Source organism: Rhinolophus hipposideros (assembly GCF_964194185.1).
Source record: "Rhinolophus hipposideros genome assembly, chromosome: 10".
NCBI classification, from domain to species: Eukaryota; Metazoa; Chordata; class Mammalia; order Chiroptera; family Rhinolophidae; genus Rhinolophus; species Rhinolophus hipposideros.
This window is the reverse complement of record NC_138056.1, coordinates 50,529,862-50,553,421: the sequence shown is the minus strand read 5'-3', so window position 1 is coordinate 50,553,421 and position 23,560 is coordinate 50,529,862. Positions and strand designations below refer to the sequence as shown.

Below are 23,560 nucleotides of genomic sequence, written 5' to 3'. Positions count from 1 at the left end.
CAGGTATGGCCTGCAGCACAGGCATGGCCTGCAGCACAGGTATGGCCTGCAGCACAGGCATGGCCTGCAGCACAGGCATGGCCTGCAGCACAGGTATGGCCTGCCGCACAGGCATGGCCGTCCTGATGGTCCAGGCAGCGAAAGGGACGCCTCGCGATTCCGCGAGGGCTCTCGAGGCTGAAAGCTCTCGCTCCTGAATTTAACGCCTCCGGCCTGTCATTTGTAAAACGGGATCGACAATAGCCACTTTGTCAAACGGTTGTCCTAAAGAGGAAATGACTAATACGCGTCAAGGGCTTAGAAGAGGGCCGTGCACGTAGCGCTCGGTTACCTTAGTGGTTACGATAACTTAAAGTTTTTATTGGTTATCACTTGGCTGTTAAGAGCCTAAAGAAGAACCAAAGCACACGCTCCCAAGCTGACGGACGGCCTCTCCCTTCCACGCCCCATCTCCCTACAGGCGTAGCCGGCTCTCCACCAGAGTGAATCGCCTCTGGGCTCCTTTGCCCGCGGACACGTGGTGTCGGGATCCTGACTGACGTCGGGGGCGTGGCTGTTAGTGGAGATGGGCGCAGGCCGGGAAGTGATACTGTCCGAGCTGTGAACTCGGGAGTCCTCTGACCTCTGTTTGCGTCAGTGAGGTCTCAGGCCCCCGTTTCCCTTTTTGTAGAAAATGGAATTTATGACTCCGTGTGCTTCCTCGCTCACAGGACGTGCAGTGACGACCCGAAGGTAGGATGTGGGGCAGAACGCGCCCTTACGGAAGCGGGGAGCCTCAGAAATGGCGAGGCAAAGTGGGGCAGGGAGTCACGTGACAGGCAGCCCTCTCAGGCCTCCGAGAGCTCGCCCTAGAACGTCTCGTCTCTATGGTGGGTGGCCTTCAAATTCCGGTGCAGACGGGGTTGCTCTTCCGGGGTCATTGCCACCGCTTCCGGGGTGGGACGCGGCGAGCTGGGCTTGCTGTGCTTCAGCTCCCTCCTGGCCTGTGTCTCCATGCTCCCTGCTGCAATGAGCTTCCTCAAAAGTTTCCCGCCGCCGGGGTCAGCTGAGGGGCTCCGGCAGCAGCAGCCAGACACCGAGGCTGTACTGAACGGGAAGGGGCTCGGCACCGGCACCCTTTACATCGCTGAGAGGTAGGGTCCCTGCTCCCGACTGCTGCGACCTCGGGGCGCGGGGAGCTGGAGCGCGTGCTCTCAGTCGCTGCGGCGATACCGGTGCGGGGAGGTGGGCTCGATTGTTCTCGCGCCCTGTCCTCCTGAGCCGTCCTTACTGTCTTCTTCTCGCGTGGGTTATGCTTTGTACTCACCTGTGTGCAGGAGGTCTGGTGCGTGCATTGTTCTTGACTCGAAGTCTCGTCCTAAGGTGTTGAGTTTCTAGACCCCGAGTTGGAGTCATCGAAGTGCCCGCTTGTCTTTTCCGGTTAACCGGCGCGGGAGACGTTGCCCTGGGGAGGACGTGTAGGTGTAGAGCAGAGCGTGGAGGGTTGTGCAAGTTTGGTGAAGGATTATACATTGTCTTCCGGAGGTGCACCCGCAACCCCGCTCAGTTCCCGTTTCTGCCGCCCGTTTCCATTCCTGGAAGGAGTTGCCTTTTCATTGGGCTATTTGGAGCACTCTGTACCTGCACAGTCGGATACGCATGTCTGCAATAGTATGGTTGTGGTACTGAGGTTTCATCACCAAGCCAACGGCGACACGTGGAATCCTCATGGTCTTTCACATCACGCGGACTTTTCTTTCCGCTGCATCACTTTGGGCGACAGACAGGAAATTCTCAGCATGTAAGAGCTCATGTGACTACATTGGACCCACACAGATAATCCAGGATAATCTCACTGTCTGTCAACTGAGGAATAACCTTATAATTATGACAGCCATAAAGTTTCTTTTGCCACGCAACATACAATATTCACAGTCTTGACACCCCAGGGTGAAGGTTAGAGGGGCCCAAATTCTGCCTACCACGGGGGACACACACACACACCCCCCACCCCACCAAAAACCCTTCATTTAGAGGGAAGTCTAGATACTGAGCAAAGTTTAGGCTTTTGGCTAGTCACAGAGATAGGAAATAATGGATGGGAAGAAAAGCAGGTTTGGGGGGAGGTGCAGATAATGAGTTTGGTCTGGACATATTTGTGAGAGGGGTATTACAGAGATTTGGAAATCAATATAAGTGTTAGCATATACTCATGGGAATCGATTAGATACCCCAAAAGAGATGAGGGCAGAGGATAGAACCTTGGGGACACATCTACATTAACAGGTAGGTCATGGAAGAGGAGACTTGAGAAAAGGGAGGAACAGTCAAGTAAAATTTGAAAAGCATCTGTTGGGTATTGATGAGGAGATCTTTGTTGATCTTGAGAGAGCAGTTTCTTCTAAGTGGTGGGAAGTGGAGTAGAGACTCCTGGCCCCTACACAATCCCTTTTTTTCTCCGTGGCTTCTCTTATTGGCTCTTTTTTCTGTACTATAACCCCTTTGAGGGGAGGTCCTATTCCTGGTTTTTCATTTTGAAAATTTTCAAACCTAAAGAAAAGTTGCAAGTGTTGTTCATTAATACCCATAGACCCTTCACAAAGATGGATCGGTTGTTTGTTAACATTTTGCCATGTTTCTCTTCTCTCTTTTCTGAGCTATTTGAGAGTTGCAAATATGTTACTTTACCTGTAAATATTTTAGCATATATCTCCTAAGAACAAGGGCATTCTCCTGTATAACCATAATACAGTTATCACACTCAGGAAATACAAACTCCTAAGTTCTAATCTGTTGAAAATTTTTTTATTTCAACCTTTTACTAACAGATCTCTTAGCTTGCTTTATGAAGATATTTTTGTTAAGTATACATACAAAAAAGAGTGTACATTATATATCTGTGGTTTAAAGAATTATAATTAAACCAACACCTGTATGTGCACCATCCAGGTTAAGAACAGGATATTTAAAAAAAAGAACAGGATATTACCAGCACCTCGGTCACCTGGGTTCCTCCCTCTTCACTCATTGCCTCATCTCCTTGGTCTCTTGGTCTCTTTCCCTTTTTGTTCTTTCCTACCTACTATTTCCAAATCTTGATAGAATCAAGCTCTCAAACTGGGAAGGCTTCCTAGAGGAGGTGACAAATGAAGATTGACAGTTAGCCAGGTGAATGCAGTGGGGCAAAGGGGAACTGTTTTAATTCGAAGAAACATGATGCTGAGAGGCCAAGAGTGAGAAACAATGTTGTGCCAGGATATATATGTGTGTGTGTTTATATTTATATGTATATATAGATATATGCCAGGGTGCCAGAAAAATGTATATAAGTGGACACTTCGGTCAACGTTGCTCAAGCAGTAGTTCACAGTCATCAGAAGTGTCTAGACTGATGGTAACCACTTTGAGCACCTCTTGTAATTGCAGAAGTCAAACGTGACTTGTATTCATTTTTTGTTATTGGTATGTATTGAGTATTACAATTTTAAGTTTTCTTAAAATGTACACATTTTTGGGCACCCTCCATATATGTAAAAAACATACACACAGTATACACGGTCTAGCAGTTTTTCATCTGAGGACATGAGTGAGAAAGATTGGAGAAAAAATAAAGCTGAGAAGAAAAGAGCCATATTCATGAGCTTGGCTTGTCGTAGGCTTTGTGGAAACTGTTTTAAGATTTTAGGCAGAGAGACAAGGTCTCATTTGGTTTTAGGTAGCTAGTTTCTCAGATGTATGTTGAATGATTTAGAATTCTCAGGCTTAGGAATTGACTTTTTATCCAAATAGGAAGGGAACAGAGGCTTGCGTTATTCAAAAAAGATCATTTTATTTAAAATAAAATAGGTAATTAGCTCTTTCCAATTGGCACGGAGCCATGGGCATCTCTCGGGCACAAACTGGCACAAGCACCGCAAGAGCAGGGGCAAGAGAAAGCCCTACCGCCAGAAGCGAAAATCAGAGCGGGGGACACCCCGCTGGCTGCCAGCGCTAAGATTAGCCCCCGCCAGTCCGAGTGCAGGGAGATAAGAAGTACTGTGCCCTGAGGCTGGACGTGGGGAACTTCTCCTGGGTCTCCAAGAGTTGTACGCACTGCACAAGGATTTGTGTTTCTACGGTGCATCCAACAATGCAGCCGAGACCCTAGTAAAGGACTAAGTCGTGCTCATTGACAGCACAGCCTACCGCTGGTGGTACGAGTCCCACTGTGCGCGGTCCTGGGCCGCAAGAAAGCCGCCATGCTGACCTCTGAGGGGGAAGAGATTTTAAACAAAAACCGATCAAAGAACATTGAGAAGAAATAGTGGAAAGGAAGAAGAATGCCCAAACCAGCAGTCTTCTGGAGGAGCGGTCCCAGCAGGGCAGGCTTCTTGCATGCATTGCTTCAGGAACAGGTCCGTGTCCCCGAGCAGATGGCTGTGCAAGAGGACAAGGGGCTGGAGTTCTCATGAGGAAGATCAAGGCCCGGAAAGGCAAATAAATCCTCCTCCCTCCCAGCTTAGTTCGTGCAATAAAAGTGTTTTGTGTTTAAAAAAAAACACCAAAAAACATTAAATTAAAAATAGGTAATTTAAACTTACAAGTAATGCTTTTATGTCTTATTCCAAAATTAAAACCAAATAATTAAACCAACCCAAATTCAAAACCTCTCTTTCCTGCCTGTCCAGTTGTTCATCCCACCCAGGAATAAAGGAGACTGGTCACAGTGCAGAAGCATTGGTAATTAGCAGAACATTCTTCTGCATGTTTACTGGCTTTCGAAGTCTTGTTTTTCCCTTTTGTGACTCATGCTTTCTTTTCGACTTCGTATATAGTTATTTGATTTTTTTTGTTTGAAGGGTATTTTCTTTCTAGAATATACGGAAAGAGAATAAATAAAAATCAGAACTGAATGATCAAAGTAAGTGTTGCTTTTAGTGGAACTTAATTGCGTTGTATAGAGTATTTAATCCCTGTCCATTGATAAGATTATGAGCGTTCCATAGGAAATGTGCTGAGGCAGCATTTGTGTCCTGCCGGCAGGGAGGAACTACAAGCAATTATGTGCTTTTTAAAATAAAGGCCATACTTTGGTAGGCACCGAGTCTGTGTTTATGTTTTAGTTTCCCCACCTCCTAATTGCATCATTAAAAAAAGCTTTCTGGGTCTGCATATTTGAAATTTTGGACACCCAAAATTGCAGTATTTCTTTCTGAATTATGGTAATGCCAGGGGATTTTTGAGGTGAGAAAAAAGAATTTATTTGCTTAAAATAATAATAGTTTTAGTAAGGGACAGTCCTTTGGCAATCCTTTGATACATGAGCACTATTTTCATCTCTACGTTAAGATAAAAACAGTGGACAGGAATGGCTCATACAGCAGGTACAGTTTAATGACCAATAAAACATTTCCTTGGGATGAATCATTCTGAAAAATCATTTCTGGAACGTATACCACTTTAAGCTCCTTAAGATCTATCAATTTTAAGCCTCCCAGGTTTTTTTTTTTTTTTAATTAAAGTTTATTGGGGTGACAATTGTTAGTAAAGTTACATAGGTTTCAGGTGTACAATTCTGTATTACATCATCTGTAAATCACATTTTATGTTCACCAGAGTCAGTTCTCCTTCCATCACCATATATTTGATCCCCTTTACCCTCATCTACCATTCCCCTGCCCCCAGGTTTTCTTTTTCAAATAAGCGTGTTCAATGAAAATCTTTACAAGTATGTATTTTCTTGATTTTGCTTTTTTTAAGTGTACAGTTCATTACATTTTAGTATATTTACAGAGTTGTACAGTTTTCACCACAATCAGTTTTCACCACAATCTAATTCTGCCTTTGTTTTTGATGAGTGCGGGACACACATTACACACTTGTGCTGTTAGACGTTGATTTCCTTTAAGGGGACTGAAGTGTAAGTTCAGCCTCCCCTTACATTGAGTAGGAATGAGCTGACCACTGCACTATCATTGTTCCTGCCCAAGGGAGTCCTAGCTTCTCCTAAGTGGTTCAGTTCCAGATGGGTGAAGTATTTATTAACCAAAAAATCATTTTTCCCCAAAAATAAGACCTAGCCGGACAATCAGCTCTCATGTGTCTTTTGGAGCAAAAATTAATATAAGACCCGGTCTTGTGTTACATTATGTTATATAAGGCCCGGTCTTGTAGTATATTATATAAGACCCGGTCTTGTATTAATTTTTGCTCCAAAAGACGCATGAGAGCTGATTGTCCGGCTAGGTCTTATTTTCGGGGAAACACAGAACTGGCCAGCCCTTACTCAGAATTCAACATACTCATACTGATTTTGGTGATGTGTTTCCTTTGTTACACCAATAAAATATTTGTATTTAAGCACTTTTGAGGGAAAACTAGACCTTGCTTATTTATCTGTGGCTTTCTCTTAAAGTTGCAGAATAAATGAAAGTCTTCATAAAATTTTTCAGTGTGATAATTATTTTCTAACTAGCTGTAAGTGTGATTACAGCCATTTCACGTGTGTGTCATGTAATGTAGGATTAGTAGAGCAGTCAGTGATTCCCAAGTATTTATTACATACTTACCTGCTGACCACTATGCTAGTGTTTGGGAAGAATGTTAAGTAAAGAACATGGTAGGTTCTCCTGTCAAGTAGCCCACATGCTGTCACAGAGCTAAGTGCTAAATGACGTATTACTGAGCATAAGTGCAAGCTAGAAAAAGAAGAAATCATTCTGGACTGGAGTGATTGGAGGCAAGATTCAAGGAGGACCAGATGAAGAGGATTTGCAAAAGCAAAGAAGGGGCCTGGACATTCCAGATAAGACCAAGTATAAAAGGCATAGAAACACACATGTGAATTAAGAATTACTGCATTTCAAATCTATTTGAACTTTTAGCCAGAGGAAAAGAGCCATAACAATTCAATTCCTGCTGCTGAATTTTCGTATTTTAGGACTACTTCTAAACAGTAAGCTTGAAATCATTTGCATGCATAAAAGTGTCCAAACTGAACCTTTTAAAACTTTAGGATATTAAATTAGGATTTAATTTCTTGAAGTAATCTACTTAAAACATGTTTTTCAGCCGCCTGTCTTGGTTAGATGGCTCTGGATTAGGATTCTCACTGGAATACCCCACCATTAGTTTGCATGCGGTGTCCAGGGACCTGAATGCGTACCCACGAGAGCATTTGTATGTTATGGTGAATGCCAAGTTTGAAGGTATGTACGGTCATTTAATCTTGAGCTGCCCTTCTTTTTTTTTTTTTTTTTTTAATAGCATCTTTTTTTACTGGGGAATACTGGGGAAGAGTGTGTTTTTCCAGGACCCGTCAGCTCCAAGTCAAGTTGTTGTTTTCACTCTAGTTGTGGAGGGCGCAGCTCACTGGCCCATGTGGGAATCGAACCAGCAACCTTGGTGTTATGAGCACTGCGCTCTAACTGCGAAGCCAACCGGCCGCCCTTTTGTTAGCATCTTATATTTAAAAAAGCAATCTTTGATCAGAATGTATTATTCAGCTATTGACTTACTTTGGATAATAGTTTATTAAGCAAAATTTCAGCACCACAAAATAATTTAGAAACTGCCTGTTGTTTTCTATATCTTTGCACTTAGAACTATTCAGTTATTATGGATTTATATTTCCAATTTTTTTTCTCTTTGAACTTAACTGTCTATTTTCTTTCTCTTTGTAAAGGAATTGACATTTGGCACCCTTGAAGCTTGGATCAGCGTATTTTGTGCTTCCAAGAGTTTAGGATACAACCTGTTTTGTTTTGTTCTCTCCTCAGTGAGGGATGACGTTGCTCTCCCCCTACATTTGGTAATGACGTTTTGACTGTTGTGACTGGAGCGGGGAGGAGACCTCTGGCATCCAGTGGTTAAGAGGCCAGGGAGGCTGCCAAACATCCTACAATGCACAGCACAGCCTCCCCCGATGAAGGATTATCCAGTCACATGTCAGTCGTGCTGGGGGTGGGAAACACGAGGATACAAGCTTCCCAGGTTTTGCTGTTGGAGATAACTATAAAGAGGCATAACAAACTAGTGAAGTTAATGAAAGATAGAGTAAGAAATAGAAAAAACCCAGTTTTTAGGCTGTTGACTATGGGTTGAAAGGATTCCAAATGAAAAACAAGTTAGGCACAAAATAAAAACTGTATGATTTTTGTAAGTATAACTAAATAAACAGTTGAGACTCTGTATTTTGTTAGTTTAGTATGTTCATCTTTTGTGGAAATACGGAACTTGGGGGTTGAAAAGACATTGATTACACTTTTAGTAAACTTTTGCTTTTAAAATAATGGGTTGCTTTTCTTTGAAATAGTTTATAAGAGACAGTCCCATAAGTTTGCCTGTTGAGCGATTGCACATTAAAATTTGGGATTTTAATGTGATTTCAGATAAAAGATGTCCATTTGTATTCAGTGTGACACTAATTACTTAGTCATTTTTAGGGCTTTTGGCAAGCCCTGCCTCATTAAGTGGTAATGATTCAGCTATCTGAAAATAATTTTGTTAATAAGATTTCAAACTTTTGCCATTGGAAAGGTTCCAAAGATAGATAAAAATCTAGTGAAGTTTGAAAGAGATGGTAAGGAAAAGTAAAAGCCGTTGACCTTAGGTTATAGTAAGACTTTCAAATGAGGAGGTAACTTTCTGTTTAGTAAATAACAACTATGATTTCATAACCAAGAGTATTCTAGTTCATGTTCAGTTTAAAGCATCTTTTATTCACAGAAATGCAAAACTTTAGAAATACCCTTGTCTGTCAGTTCCAAATGCTGATGTGAAATGCCCATAAATAGTGTAGAGCAGTGGCACTGGGCAAAGGTCTATGTCAGAAAATAAGGTTAGAGAGGTAGAGTTTGAGTAAAGCCAGCTGAATAGAAGAGCACACTGAATGAGGAGATTGTCATTAACTTGGTGGGCAAGTCATTTTCATCTCTCTGCACCTCAGTTTCATGCAGAAAAATTAGGGGATCGTGGTAGTCTTTAGTTCTTAAAACTGGTTGTACTATAGAAATACCTGGGCTCTTGTTAAAAATGCAAATACTGAGAGTCCCACACTACCGTGTTTCCCTGAAAACAAGACGTAGCCGGACAACCAACTCTAACATGTCTTTTGAAGCAAAAATTAATGTAAGTCTCGGTCTTATAGTAAAATAAGACTGGGTCTTACGTAATATAGTGTAAAACCAGGTCTTATATTAATTTTTGCTCCAAAAGCATTAGAGCTGATTGTCCAGTTAGGTCTTATTTTCGGGGAAACAGTAGGAAATAAGGATTCAGTGGGTTTGGAGTAGGTGTTTTTAAATTGAAATGGATGGGATGATGATTTACCCTTTCTTATTAAAATACGTAGGACTTTTCTGTCTTACTAGAAAGTAGAATCCTCCTGGATTATATTTGTTTCAATAGTTTTCCAGTTCTGTTTGTCTGGAACAACTCTTCTCATAAGTTATACGTGCTTGGATCCTATTTTCCCAGCCTTTGTTTATTTCATTATGATTCTCCAAGCTTCAGATTTTTTTTTCTCTTTGCTTTACCTCCATAAACCTCTTTAAATTGAACCATCAGCTTATTGTTCTGAAGTGGGAGGGATTTTTTTCTTTGAGTCCATCTAGATTCTCAATTACTGTTATACGAGCGTGTATTATTTTTATAATTTAAAAAGTGATGTTCAGAGGTGGTCGGTTAGCTCAGTTCGTGGTTGGTTAGAGCATGGTGCTAGGTAATAACACCAAGGTTGCTGGTTTGATTCCCGTATGGGCCACTGAGCTGCACCCTCCTTTGAAAAACAAAAAAGGGATGTTCTGTTACGGAATAATAATTACAGTATGATACCATTGTGGTTTTCAAAATACATTGAAAAAGTTTGGTAGTACCATAATATATTCAACTATTTAGAATTATCCAATATTTTGTATTATTTTACTTGTTTATGTAAAGAAGATATGTATGTTATATTTAACAATGTAGTATCAAACAGGACAGGGAAAGGCCTATTAAGTCTGTTATTTAAAACTGTTAATGGTGACTATTTAAAACGTTTTCCCTTTTTGCTTATGTGTATTTTTTCATTATTCTACGGTAAGCTTATATGACTTATTGAAATAAAAGTTAAAAAAAGTTTAGTCGATATCCCCCTATAATTGATTCCTGTGAGTAGAATTGCTACATTAAAGGTAATAAAACATTTTTTAAACTCTTAATATATATTGTCAAATTGCTTTCCAGAAAGTTTATATCAGTTTACACTTTGAATACTAGTATATAAATATGCGTTTCTACCTTATCTTCATCTGCATGGAAAATTAGCATATTTTTTATGGTCACTTTATGCTAAACAAAATCTAGTTTACATTTTTAAGATTATTAGTTTTGAACATGTTTTAAAGTTTTTGGGGTCTATTTAAGTATTTGTTGACCTTTCATTGTGAAATCAAACATTGAGAAGTGCAGAGAGTAATAAAAACTCACTGTTATTCAACATCCAGCATAAATTGTAACATTTTCTATAATTAGTCTGTTAAAGAAATAAAAGTACATCAGTACTGTTAATCCTTTTTGTACCCCTTCTCATTTCATTCCCTACTCTCTGTCTCTCGAGTTAAACATTATCCTAAAGATGGCATGTGTCCTTTTGTTTACTCTTGGATTTTTACTGAATATGTATATACCCATAAGCAATGTAATGGTTTTATTTTGTGTTTAAAGTTCTAATGTAAGTGGTATTATATATACTCTGCAGCTACCTTTTTCACTCAGTTATACTTTTAATCTATGTATTTTGATACATATAAATCACATTTGTTCATTTTTCATTGCTATCTGTCTATAAAACATAATATGACCAGGTTACAATACATCTGTCTTTTTTTGATCAACATTTATTTTTTTATACTTTCACTGGTACATATAGTACTTCAGTAAACATTTATGTACGAACTTCTTGTGTACCTAATATGTACTTAGAGGAGGAATTGCTGGGTAGTAGGATATACTCATCTCCAGAGTGGTTGTAGCAGTTTTCACTTCTACCAGCAGCATATGTGTGTTCTCTTTATTGAACGTTTGTATTTTTGTCTTGCAGACTTTGTTAATTTATCTCTTGGGTCAGTTAACTTTTATGGGCCTTGGTTTCTCTGTAAATTGTCGGCGATGAATTACATTAATGGTTTACAAACTGCTGCTGTACCATTCGTTTCAAGGTGAAAGGCAAAAGAAGCAGATGACTTGGAACTATACTTATTAGAGGCCCGACTCTTTGGATTCCCCACCCCCACCATGACCCTCAGGGATGTTGGAATCCATAGGGCTCAGTGCGGACAGTGTGACTAGAGCAGAGACTCTCGAGAGCCTTTTTTAGCTCTAAAATCACCACGTCCTCATAATTTGAAGTAAAAATTGAATTGTGGTATATCAGTGAGCATCTTTTATAAAATCCTTTTAGGCTTCTTTTTTCAAAACAATTAATGTGATGAAAAAATTATTCCCTTTCTAGAAGAATCAAAAGAATCTGTTGCTGATGAAGAAGAGGAAGACAGCGATGATGATGATGTTGAACCTATTGCTGAATTTAGATTTGTGCCTAGTGATAAATCAGCATGTGAGTGTGCTATAGAATTGATTCTTTTCCCTTCATGGACCAAGTATTCCCCCATTCCCACACCACCCTCATCATCTCCAGTCTACTGCCTTTTCTTCAGTTTAGCATCTGTAATATTGAGGACCAGAGAGCTATAAGTATCAAAGACCGTAGATGTAGTGGGAGTGTAGTGGACACTGTGTTACTTGGTATGTTCTGTGAATGGAGGAATCTTATTTTTATTGACTTGATACCGTTGACTGAATCTCACCAGTTAGAGGGTAGAGGAGTCATGGCAGTTCCAAAATGGAAGCTGCCGGGATAACTAGTAAGAGCCTGTTAGCCACGAGGGACTTTACTCTGATATTAGCAGTCTGACCAGGACTCCCTGACTCTCAGAAAATGCAGCCAGGAGTGAAGTGATCTCAGTAATATCTTAAAATGAACTCACTATTTTGTGACTTATCCATTGCCAACAAGTACTTTTCAAGATTGAGTCTCCTTGGAATTTGGAGAATTCCAAATTTAGGTTTTGTGAATTTTGGGGACCCTAATATACCTCTTGTTGACCCATGACATTTATTTGCACTATGGTTGTTTAGTTATCTTTTTTTTTTGCACATTGGCCAGAAAGAAATCTTACTTACCGTGTAATTTATTCGTTCAGTGGAGGCAATGTTCACTGCAATGTGTGAATGCCAGGCTTTGCATCCCGACCCTGACGATGAAGATTCAGATGATTACGACGGAGAAGAATACGATGTGGAAGCACATGGTCAGTGAAAAGGATCTTTTTAAGTGTGTTTTTTGTGTGTGTCTTATTCTAAGCATTTGTTTGTATTAAGGGGATGGGATTGTAGTTCTTTGTGTCCCTCTGAAGTACCCATGTAGTAGGATTCTTAATAAAAGTGAGTGGTACAGTTCATATCTAAGCCAAACTGGAAACATTTATGGGCTTTCCAAGCTTGAGGGTGAAAAACAGAGATGATTGGGGTGGGGGAAATGGGTGGAGATAAATGGAAGGAAAGACAGTGGTAGATAGGAAAGTGGGTAGTCAGAAGAGTCTTTTTAAGTTGATGCAGCTGCTCTCAGAGAACAAGTCTTCTCCTTCCATCACCTGTATCACGTACGTCTTTATTGAACATAGTCCTTCAAACAGGTCACTGCCAAAGTCCTTTCCTTTTCCCAGTGCCGTACTTCATTTACCTGAGAGTATTTCTGCTGGCTTCCCCAGACCAGAATGCAGTCACTAGCCGGGTAGAGTCTTGAGGTGCCTGCCGTTCTCTTTCCTTTATCCCCGAGGTCTCGTGTACCCCAACCAGTCTGGCTATCCAGAGCCCTTTCTGCCATATGTACCCAAACTCATTTCTGGCATTCTCCCTTGTATATCTAAAAACATTCTCTTCACTGAGATTTCTGGATGATTCTGATTTAATGGTTTTTGCATTCTCCAGAATTTCTGATTTTTAAAAAAGGAACATGTATTTTAATCAGGAACAAACCTTCAGAACAAATTAATACCAAATGAATTTGCACTCACCTGTAAAATTCCCACCTTGTGATAATATAAGACTCCCTGATTTCTTTCTAGTCCCTGGACATTTGATTCTTTGGGAATTGTTTACTGGCTCATTATCTCTTCGAATCCCTTCTCATCCTAGAGGGTAGGGACGTTTTCTTTGTAGCTGTGTCTCTAATAGATGGCCTATGTATGTGGGTTAAGTGAATGTTGAAAAGTATTTTCCTGGAAGCCTTTTTCATTGTACTTTATCTTCAGTAAATGCATTATTGCGTATCCAGTTTTTTCTAATTGTTTTCTAAGAGCTTAAAAGCTTTTTATTTGTTTAGAACAAGGGCAGGGGGACATTCCTACATTTTACACCTATGAAGAAGGATTATCCCATTTAACAGCAGAAGGCCAGGCCACATTGGAGAGATTAGAAGGAATGCTTTCTCAGTCTGTGAGCAGCCAGTATAACATGGCTGGAGTCCGGACAGAAGACTCAGTAAGAGATTATGAAGGTGAGTATCCTTCTTTCTCTTCAGTGTGAATGGTCAGATGGTCACTTAGGCAACAAGGGAAGTTGTGGAGAGACATGTAGAGGTTCTTTTGGAAATTCTAACAGAGAAATCTCAAAATTCTATAGTGTAGGAAGCAAACGTAGAATTACATAGAATGGAAATTCTCATGTAAATTTTTGTTAATTTGCTTTCCTAGCTGAAAAAATAGTCTGTTCACAGTCATACATTTTTTAAATGGACATTTTTTAAATGGACACAGGCAAAGAAGAAATGAAAAATCAAGTATAATTCTAATTGAGAAACATCTATTTTCTGTTGCATATTTTCCAGTCTTTTTGTTTGTTTGCTTATGTGTGTATATGTGTGTATGCACACATTGATACTGCTATTTTTATTTTTAAAATGAATTCCTATATGATTATATGCAAAACTGGGATAGTCAATTGATGAAGTCAGTGCTAGGTAGCATTCAAGAAACTTGGGTTCTCTTTTTGTGACAAATATCTGAACCTTAAACAAATGGCTTTAAATGTTTATATTTTAGTTGTCTCATGTTTGTAAGCTTTGGAAATATTTTCCCTGTTAGACTGGTTCCCTTTTCTAAGTATCCTATGTCAGTTAGATTCTTGTGGTACTGTTGATTCATCCTTTACCATTTATTCCCTTACCCAGTCCAGTACTGAGTTCCATGGATTTTTCCTTTAAATAACTCATAGGTCCCCTTGCTGTTACTATTCCTGTCCTCTAAACCTAGCCCCTTTTCTTCTCACACTTGATTTACAGTAGTACATTTTTTGCCTCAGTGATCCCTTTCTCCAGCTCACTGTGCCATTTTAATCTCCTGAGAACACTCTGTGTCACCCCATGGAAGGATGTCTCCTCAGTGGTTGCTTGATATTCACCATATAAAGTTCAAACTCTGCACTCTGACTCTGAAGAGAAAACCCTGTCTTTGCCTCAAATGTCCCCAGTCTTGTTCCCACTACCCTCATTAAGACATGTACGTAATGCTGTATGTGCCAACCCTTGATGTAAGCACATGACACATCCTTACTTATTTAATCTAAGAACCCTCTGTGGTACATGCTGTTATGATCCGCATATGAGAGATGAAGAAACTAAAACACTCAAAGGTCACATAACGTGCTGCATGTCAAATAGCTAATAAGTGGTAAGAGATTAAATAAATAGGCTAATATGCAAAAATAATATACCGAGCACTGTTACAAGCACTTCTTGCATGTTACATGTATTTAATATATGTTAATATTTTATGTTGTTACAGACTCTTACCACTTCTAATTTTTAGTGACGTAGAATATTCGTAAAGAGGCTTGCCATCGTTTTTCTTTTAATAGTACATTTAAGTTTCTCTCATGACGCTGTGATCAGCATCTCCATGCACAGAGCATGTTAACCTGGGGGGGCTGGAAGTTCTGGGATATTTTAATTAGGAAAAGGTTGGGCTTTGGGTCACTCAATTATTCCTATGTCTCCTCTCCATTTTAAGCCCTGGCCGGTGAGTCTCGAGCACAGGCTTTAGGGTGAAATGGCTCAGATGATTTGTAGTGCTCTACAAAACTCTCAGCTGAAAGAATTCAAGATGTTACTTGTTTTATTAGTGATTGATTGGAAAGTGCCCTTGACAATTGAAAAGCTTTTCATCACTGAAGGATTATTTTTTTTAATTTGTAAAATTTCTTATTTAATGCTTTGTAGCAAAGGATTTAAAGTCTCAAACACTTTGCTTAAGTGAGTTTTTTGGACTTTTATTCCTAAGCCTCATTCGCATATTCAGAGTTGCCTATGTATAAAACTTCTTCAGCCTATACCATTTCCCATCTTCTAAAGTCCTTTTTGTCATTTATTTACTTCGTTAGTTTGACTTGTGCGTTTTCTTTTTTTAAATTTGATTTAAGTAAAAATTGTGTATATTTAAGGTCTGAAACATGATGTCTTGATACACATATAGTGAAATGACGACGATAGTCGAGCTAATTAAACTCCTTCCCTCACATACTCCCATTTGTGTGTGTGGTAAGAACACCTGAGATCTGTCTTAGTAAATTTCAATCTTTTTGCTATTTAAACACACACTGTCTACTGGTGGCATTTCAGTGTTTCATGTGCTTATTTATGTAACGAGATGTTTATTGAACTAATGTGCTAGTGTACAGCAGTACTCACGAGAGACGTGGTTATTGTCTTTGTATCAGTGGCATTCTAATGGAGAGAAAAATAAATTAACGTATTAGGCAGTTACAGTACATTGTGGTACAGAGATACAGGGGAAGCTTGACAAGCTGTGGAATGAGAGACGGGGCCCTTCACCCAGCCTGGACAGTCAGGGAGAGACTCAGGCTTCATGGAGTAAGTGACATCTAAGCCAGGATCTGCAAGATGAATAAAAGTGAGCTGGGTAAAGGGGTTTGCATACAGGGTGGGAAGAGAGGCAGGTAAAGGGGTCAGCCATGTGTAAAGGTTCGAGAGACCACTCAGCTTTGGGAACTGAAAGTTGTTCATTATGCCTGGAACTCTGAGTGTGAGGAGTGGTTGCAGCAGCAGATAAAGGTGGATTGTGAACGACTGTATTTTAAAGGAACTTGAAAGCTGTGTTATGTTAAAGAATCGCAACTTTATGATTAGGTCAGTGGGAAGCCATTGAAAAATTTTAGTTTGCTTAGTGTTTCAGAAGATGACTGGCTGTGATATGGAATACTAATTGCAAAGGGAAATACTGGAGAAAAGGAGAGAAACCTTGTTGCGTAACTTAAATTTTAAATTAGATGAGAGATCGTGACCCAAATTCGGTAGTGGCAGTGAATGTCAAATGACTTAATAGATTTGGGAGATATTTAAGAGATAGAAGCAACAGAAATTAGAGACTTGGTGAAGGTTTCTGGATTGGGCAGGTAAGAGGTGTCCTTTAGCAAGACTGGAAAGAGAAGCATTTTCTATGTGGAAAGAGGATGAGTAAATTTTGTATGTGTTACATTTGCATGCCCTGCTGGAGGTCCAGGCGGTGGGCTGGCCAGGGGCTGGAGGCAGAAGCCAGTTTGTGGTTGGCTGGAGAGTTGAAGGGTGAATGGGAAGTGAAGACGTGGAGAAAGCAGCTGTAGACAGCTCTTTCCAGAGAGCTTTTCTTGTACAGTGCCTCCCCTTATTTAAATGGGATGAGATAAACAGGAAAAGCAGGAACCTTGCTCTACTTATTTTGTCTTTTCTCCTGAACTATGTCATAAAGTTTTGTGAGGATAGGGTATTGATTTCTTAAAAAAAAAAAAGTTGCACAGAAATTCATGGCATAGGACTGGGAGGAGTAAACGATGCTTGCTGCGTTTGAAAGTTCCTACCTAGTGTTCTTTTAGTGTTAAGGTTGAGAATTTACAAAGTAAACGTTAAATGTAGACACTAATTTTAACTTGGCCTACATCTACAGGTGGCTTTTTTTCTTTCTCAATTTGTTCCTTGATACTTGAATTTTCAAGAGAAAGAAATAGCAACTCTTACCAACAGAGGGCACTAGCTTCCTTCTGTTGGAAATGTGAGCTGCCTGCCTGCCTGAAGTGCTCTGTAGACTAGTGCTCAGCGGTTCAATTTTTCCTTCAGATGGGATGGAAGTGGATGCGACACCCACCGTTGCTGGGCAGTTTGAGGATGCAGACGTGGATCACTGAAAATGATTGTGCGCTGCTTTGGGGTGAGTCGTTCATTTTCTTCCCTTGTCATCAAGCATGAAAATCATCTCCTATCATTATTTTCGTAATTCAGGAGCTCTCTATAAAATGAGCAGTTTGAAAAAAATGTTAGTTATTCATTTCCGAAATTATTGAAAATTATGTGGTGTTTTTTTTTTTTCCTCTAAGAAATCGAGGTCTGCAAACATGGTGATGTTCAGGTTAATTAACATTTACTGAGCACTTACCCACCCCAGGCACTGAGAGTACATGGAGAATGAGACGCCCCCGTCCTCAGTGAACTGGGGAGAAGGACATCAGCCCCTTTATTCAGAAGCGGAGCTCTCCCTGGCTGGCTCAGGTGGGAGCAGAAAGTCTGAGATCATGTCCTCGTCTGCTCTTACGTCACCTCTTCCCACTTGTGACGTTTGAAACCTTAACACGTTCATTAAAAAACACAAAGCAGAGATTTGCTACAACTCACTGCTATTTAAATTTGGGAGGAATTAGAAACAATTCCAAACTGAGTTTAAGCCTTTAATCATAATCTGGTATCGGTTTCCCGCCTGAAAATAAGGGTGGACCCAGGTCCTGGGCACTTAGTGTTCAGGGCTGGTTTGCCAAACCGTAGCAAGTCTATGTGCAGTTGTCCAAAAGCTGGCATTCCCCAAGTTATATGTCCTTTTCTTGACTGATGTAAGCGCTCACTGTCAGTCTTCTTTCCTCAACTTTCTCATGGGCTTTGCCTGCAGTTTGTCCCTGGCTGTTTTGCTCCATGTTACTCTCCTTCACCAGCTTGAGTATCTCAACTGTATGTTAGATAATAACTAAAGGTTATGTAACTAGTTCATATCATACAGAGCTAGGACTAGTAATCCTAGGAGCCATTATTTATAAGATGTAAAATTGCTAGCCCTCTTTCTCTTCTATAATGCCCTGCTACCTCTTACCTCATAGCAGTTTCTTGAAGACTAGCTGTCTTCCAGTCTTTGAGACACTACATATACCCAGGTCCTTTATTGAAGCAGATAGCAGTAGCATGGCAAGATTCATGTATTTTGCCTGACTCTTCTACCACTGTCAGACGTCATCCAAATAGGTTGTGAGATCCCTTGTTATTCTAACAGTCTTAGTTGTGGAGGGCACAGCTCAGCTCCAGGTCCAGGTCCAGTTGCCATTTCTAGTTGCAGGGGGGCACAGCCTACCATCCCTTGCGGGAGTCGAACCGGCAACCCTGTGGTTGAGAGGACGCGCTCCAACCAACTGAGCCATCCGGGAGCTCAGCGGCAGCTCAGCTCAAGGTGCTGTGTTCAATCTTACTTGCAGGGGGCGTTGCCCACCATCCCTTGTGGGACTCGAGGAATTGAACTGGCAACCTTGCGGTTGAGAGCCCACTGGCCTATATGGGAATCGAGCCGGCAGCCTTCAGAGTTAGGAGCACGGGGCTCTAACAGCCTGAGCCACTGGGCCGGCCCCAAAACCACACTCTTTTGATGATTGTACTTTATAGTAAGTCTCAAAAGCAGGTAGTATGAGTCCTACAAGTTTGTTCTTTTTCAAAGTTGTTTTTCAACTGTTCTAAGTCCTCTTTTTTCCATGTAAATTTTTAAATCAGCTTTCAATTTCTAATCCAAAAAATGGCCTGCTGGGATTTTGCACCCCACAAATTCAGATATGTCATAATTTCATTAAAGCTCAATTCAAAATATTTTATAATTTACATTTTTATTTCTTCGACTCAGGTTATTTAAAATTGCATTTCATAATTTCAAAACATATAACAATTCTCAATTTATTTATTACTTTTTAGCTTAATTTCACAATGGTCAGAGTACATCCTCTGTGTTATTTCAATCTTTACAGTTTGTTAACTTCCTGTATGCCCTTCGTGTAGCAAGTTTTGTAGATGTTCCATTTGCACGGCAAAGGGGTGGGAGCTATGGAAGCAGGACTGGCTGTGGTGGTGGTCGCTGCCGTTGCTCTGGGCCACTATAACATTGTTTTTTATACTAACCATGAATTGTGATAATGGAGCTCTGCTTTTGCCTGAGGTACTGCCTGTGGAATTATCAGAAACAATCTTTTTTAGAGTTCTGTGACTTACATCTTTCTTTAAATACTTAATTTTAATTTCCACAACATTTACTTCTGTCATTGGTAGCCACATAGTCTAAAATGACCAGTCTCCTCTGCAGTCAGCTAAAAGATTATTCGGTTGGTGCAAAAGTAATTGCAGCTTTTGCAATTATTTTTAACCTTTTAAACAGCAATTACTTTTGCACCAACCTAATATTTGTTTATATTGCTGGAGCTCTGCTAACTTTAATTTTCAGATCTGACAGTTCCAGATGCTAATACTTTATTATCGTATGTCATGGGAAATCTTTTGGTACAAACTTAAGTCTTCTCTTATTTCTCACATTTTATTTATCATGTTCTCTATAGCATGTTGCTTTTTATCAGTTCATTGATGTTTGTTTAGTATCTTTTATTGAAACTGGAAAACAGATTTTTTTGATCTTCTCGCTTTCACATATTTCTTCTTTAAAAATAGACTATTCAGAGAACAATAACCACTCCATTAATAAGGATTATGAGAAACTCATTTTGTCAGTCACTACAGATTACGCAAATGGGAGGTTACTGAAGTTCCCTGGCGATAATTCCAAGATTCTTTGTAATGTAATTTTCTGGTGAAATAACCATAAGATAGCTACAAACTTTCTAATGAGCCGATGATTTGTTTTCTATTTATTTTATACTACAGCTGGAATGGACAGATATTTTATGCATAAAGTTTATGCAAATTCTTCATCTGGATAATTGACCTGAATTCCAAACAGTGTCTGTAATGTCTATAACATTTTAATCATTTGAAATTGTATTTGCCTTCAAGGACTGAAGAAGGAATAATTAGAGTGTTTATGTAACGATTAAAAATTTCAAGATAACAGAACTAGGACCTCCTCACACATGAGGTGCCCTGAAGGGACAGGCACATGAATGGTGGAATCACAGCTTTGCTGTGTCCCGGCTCTGTGTCCTTGGACAAGGAATGTAACTTCTCTAATCCTTAGTTTCCTCATCTGAAAAATGGGTTGATCACTACCAGTCAGGATTGTTGCAAAGACGGACATATAATATATCTACGTCCCCTGGAACTCTTGACTAGGCATGAAGTAAATAATTGATACTATAAACACTGTAAACTTTTTGTTTTTCAGATTCTGCTCATAACTGTAGGAGAGAACTTGGTGCCTTTTCCTCTGTGGAGTGGGTGTTGATGAAAGTATTTTTCCTTCTCCAAAATTTACCTGAACCAGTTCTTTCTTGAGATAGACTATACGGAGACAAAACGTCATCAGCAGAAGAAACTATGACCTTTATTAACAAAGGTGAATTAACTTAACCAAGAGGGTGTTTGTAGTTTATCATTTACTCCCAAACTTCCTGTGTCTAGGTACCCTCTGAGTAGGCCTGTAATTCCTGCCTTCGGTGTATGCACCTTCCATAACCTAGCAGGGCTACATGGTGAAAATACACAGATACGTGGAGGTTTATGTCGACTGGATGGGACAGGCTGAATCTAAGAGCTACCCCTTTAGGTCTCAGGATACCCTCTTCTTTTAACAAGACAGACAGAGAGATATCAGAGAAATCTGGCCTCTGCTCTTTCTCCACTGGGGTAAGGATCTTTTTACTCAATTTGGGACCCAGATTAATTCATTCAGGCATCTCTAGGCAGCCTCTTCGGAAAAATCCCAGCCACACGTACTACCACTAACACAAGTGCTTCTGACTAGCTACTGCTCCTTTCTCCATGTTCCACCAGTTTGTTTTGTTATAATCTCTTAGGTTATCCTGTAATTTCCTGCCTCTTAGGTCAGTTTCTGTAATAGAACAAGTGAAATTGGGATGAAGTCCTCAAAGTACTTCACATGGTAATTGTTTTGTCTTTATAATAGCTTAACAAATAAATCTAGGTTTTCTATATTATTGTACTCTCATTCTTGACTAAAACCATTAATGAGAAATGTTTTTTTAAAAAATTAATGCTGGCAAAAAATGAGAATCTTGTTGGTGTTAGTTTTGTTTGACTTCTGTTGATAACAAGAACATTAAATGAGTAAGAAAATATACATAGTTAGAGCTTCTGGCAGAGATTTAATACATTTCAAGGGATTTCTGTTTCTTCTACTCAGATCAGGAATAATTTCTTATAATAACGTACCAACTCAACTTTCAGTTTGTATTTACAGATTTATTCTTGAACTGTCAATACCATTATATGACCTTAAAAATAAGATTAGGGAAGCTATTCAGAATCACTCGGCTAATTAACTGTAGTTTGTCACCATTAAAGCTTCACGTTCTTTTCAGCACTAGGTTTCCCTCATCCTGCATGGTAGACAAAAAAGACATAATTTAATTTTTCTTTTTCTGACCAGACTCTCAGAAATATTGAATTTGTTACGATAGATAAATAAAAGGGCCACTTGGAATGGAAACTGAAATTTACTGAGACCTTCTGTGTACCAGCCAGTGTCCTGGGTTATTTACAGACATTGTGCATATAATATTCTTAACTACACATGAGGTATAGGTGCTTTTATTATCCCACCTTAGAGAGGAGGAAACTGAGTTACAGAAAGAGGTAAAGTAATGCTTATCATAGAGACAGTGAGCTGTGATTTTTTTAAGTCTATGCTGTAAAACACCATACAGCCGTGCCATCTACCAGCAGCTATAAAGAAGCACATTCTGTTTTTACTGCAGGGTTTACGATGTTAACATTTCAAAGGGACAGCACAGGAAATCCCAAATTTCTCTGCTCCCAATCTCAGCAGCACTCATTCCATCCTAGCTATTCATCCATTCCAGTAAGCTGTCAGGGTATTCTCATGGGCTAATCTTAGAAAGTCTATGAGTTCGTCTTTAAAGACATGCTTACAGACTTGTAATCATGACTTTCAGTGAAGTATAAGGTCCTCTGGTAACATACCACCAAAATGTCCAGGAGATTCTGTGCACCGTGTTCCCTGTGGCACTGCTGTGGTCACCCTGGTATCATGGCTGATGGACTCAGCTAAGGTGCAGGAGGCCAAGCGTCTACTCCTGGCTTGGCAACCTCTCTCGGCCTACTTCCCTATCTGTAAAATGAGGGGACGGGGCTACATGGTTTTCAAAGATTCAGCTAACGTTCTGTCATACTAGTCAGTTGCATACTAGTCAGAGCTATGAGAAAATAGGAGAAGGTGGGGGAAAAAGATTCAGTCAGACTTTTAAAAAACGAAATTCATAATGATCTGTAACGATCAGTAAGGTAACATTTATGATTCTATTTGATCTTAATTTTAGGGTTGCTAGAATGATTTTGCTTCTTGTTTCTTAATATAGAGGAAATTTAAAGAAAAGGCATAGACATTTCCCACCCATAGAGTGAGCCATCTAAATTAGACCTACAGGCGAGGGTTAGTAGTCATCTGTACTAGATTCTGTTGTTTTAAAAATGCATTCGTTAAAGTATGATCCCAGTGGGTTTCCTCCTTCCTCGTACCAGTTTGTCGGACATGCTTTTCAAATAAGCTTCTTTAAATCTTTGTAGATTATGTATTTTGAAATCTTATTAGGATCATTCCCAGTATTAATGAAGAGAAATTATGCACAGATGATCGTAACATATAATCCTTTACTTTTAGAAAAAGACAAGTGTGGTTGCTTATTGTTCAGAGAGATATTTAGACAGAATTTGCTTTATCTGCAGGATTTCAGATAGTAACACGATATAGCTAATTCTCGGGCAAATCGCATATTAAAAGTATTTCTGGAGTAGGTGGATCTACATCTGGTACCTGTCTTCTGTGGCTAATATATAGTAATTGAATTCTAAGCAAATCCCTTATGAGGATTCTAATAGAATCATTGCCATCTCTGGACAGAGAAGCTGAAACAAACCTTTTTGCTAGCATCTCACTCTGTCTGCTCATGTATCCATAAATAAAACCAGTATTTAATGGGGACTTCGTAATGTCAGGTGAGAGAGCTGAAAACTTTTTGAGAGAGCAATGGACCTAGTTTTGTTCAGATTTTTAACAGTTCTTTTGGTTATTTTAAACATAATTTTAAGAAAATAAAACATATATATATATATATAAAAAACCTGGGAATAAGAAGGCTAAATAAAAGTATATACAGGCTAATTCTTCTTAGGATTTTGTTTTTATTATTTTGAAGATTATGAATCACTAATACACTTTGAACAATAGTGCATAGAAAATGACTCAATAGGGCCGGCCCGGTGGCGCAGGCGGTTAGAGCTCCATGC

The 23,560-nt window shown here is 39.7% G+C and overlaps 1 protein-coding gene across 4 annotated transcripts; it reads left to right on the top strand.

The window, feature by feature from the left end:
- The first annotated feature begins 543 nt into the window (after positions 1 to 543).
- Positions 544 to 23,381, top strand: CLNS1A (chloride nucleotide-sensitive channel 1A). 4 transcript variants are annotated; one of them, XM_081063770.1, is made up of 7 exons: positions 544 to 732; positions 7,030 to 7,166; positions 11,453 to 11,557; positions 12,204 to 12,311; positions 13,385 to 13,558; positions 17,168 to 17,258; positions 20,460 to 23,381. In XM_081063770.1, exons 1-6 carry the CDS (start codon positions 674 to 676, stop codon positions 17,233 to 17,235), a joined length of 651 nt encoding a protein of 216 aa, XP_080919896.1. In that variant the 5' UTR covers positions 544 to 673; the 3' UTR covers positions 17,236 to 17,258; positions 20,460 to 23,381. The 4 variants fall into 4 exon arrangements, with proteins under 4 accessions (XP_080919896.1, XP_080919897.1, XP_080919895.1 ...); XM_081063771.1 differs by having other exon boundaries at positions 13,448 to 13,558; positions 20,460 to 21,242; XM_081063769.1 differs by lacking the exon at positions 544 to 732 and adding an exon at positions 919 to 1,133 and having other exon boundaries at positions 13,448 to 13,558.
- Positions 23,382 to 23,560: the final 179 nt, after the last annotated feature.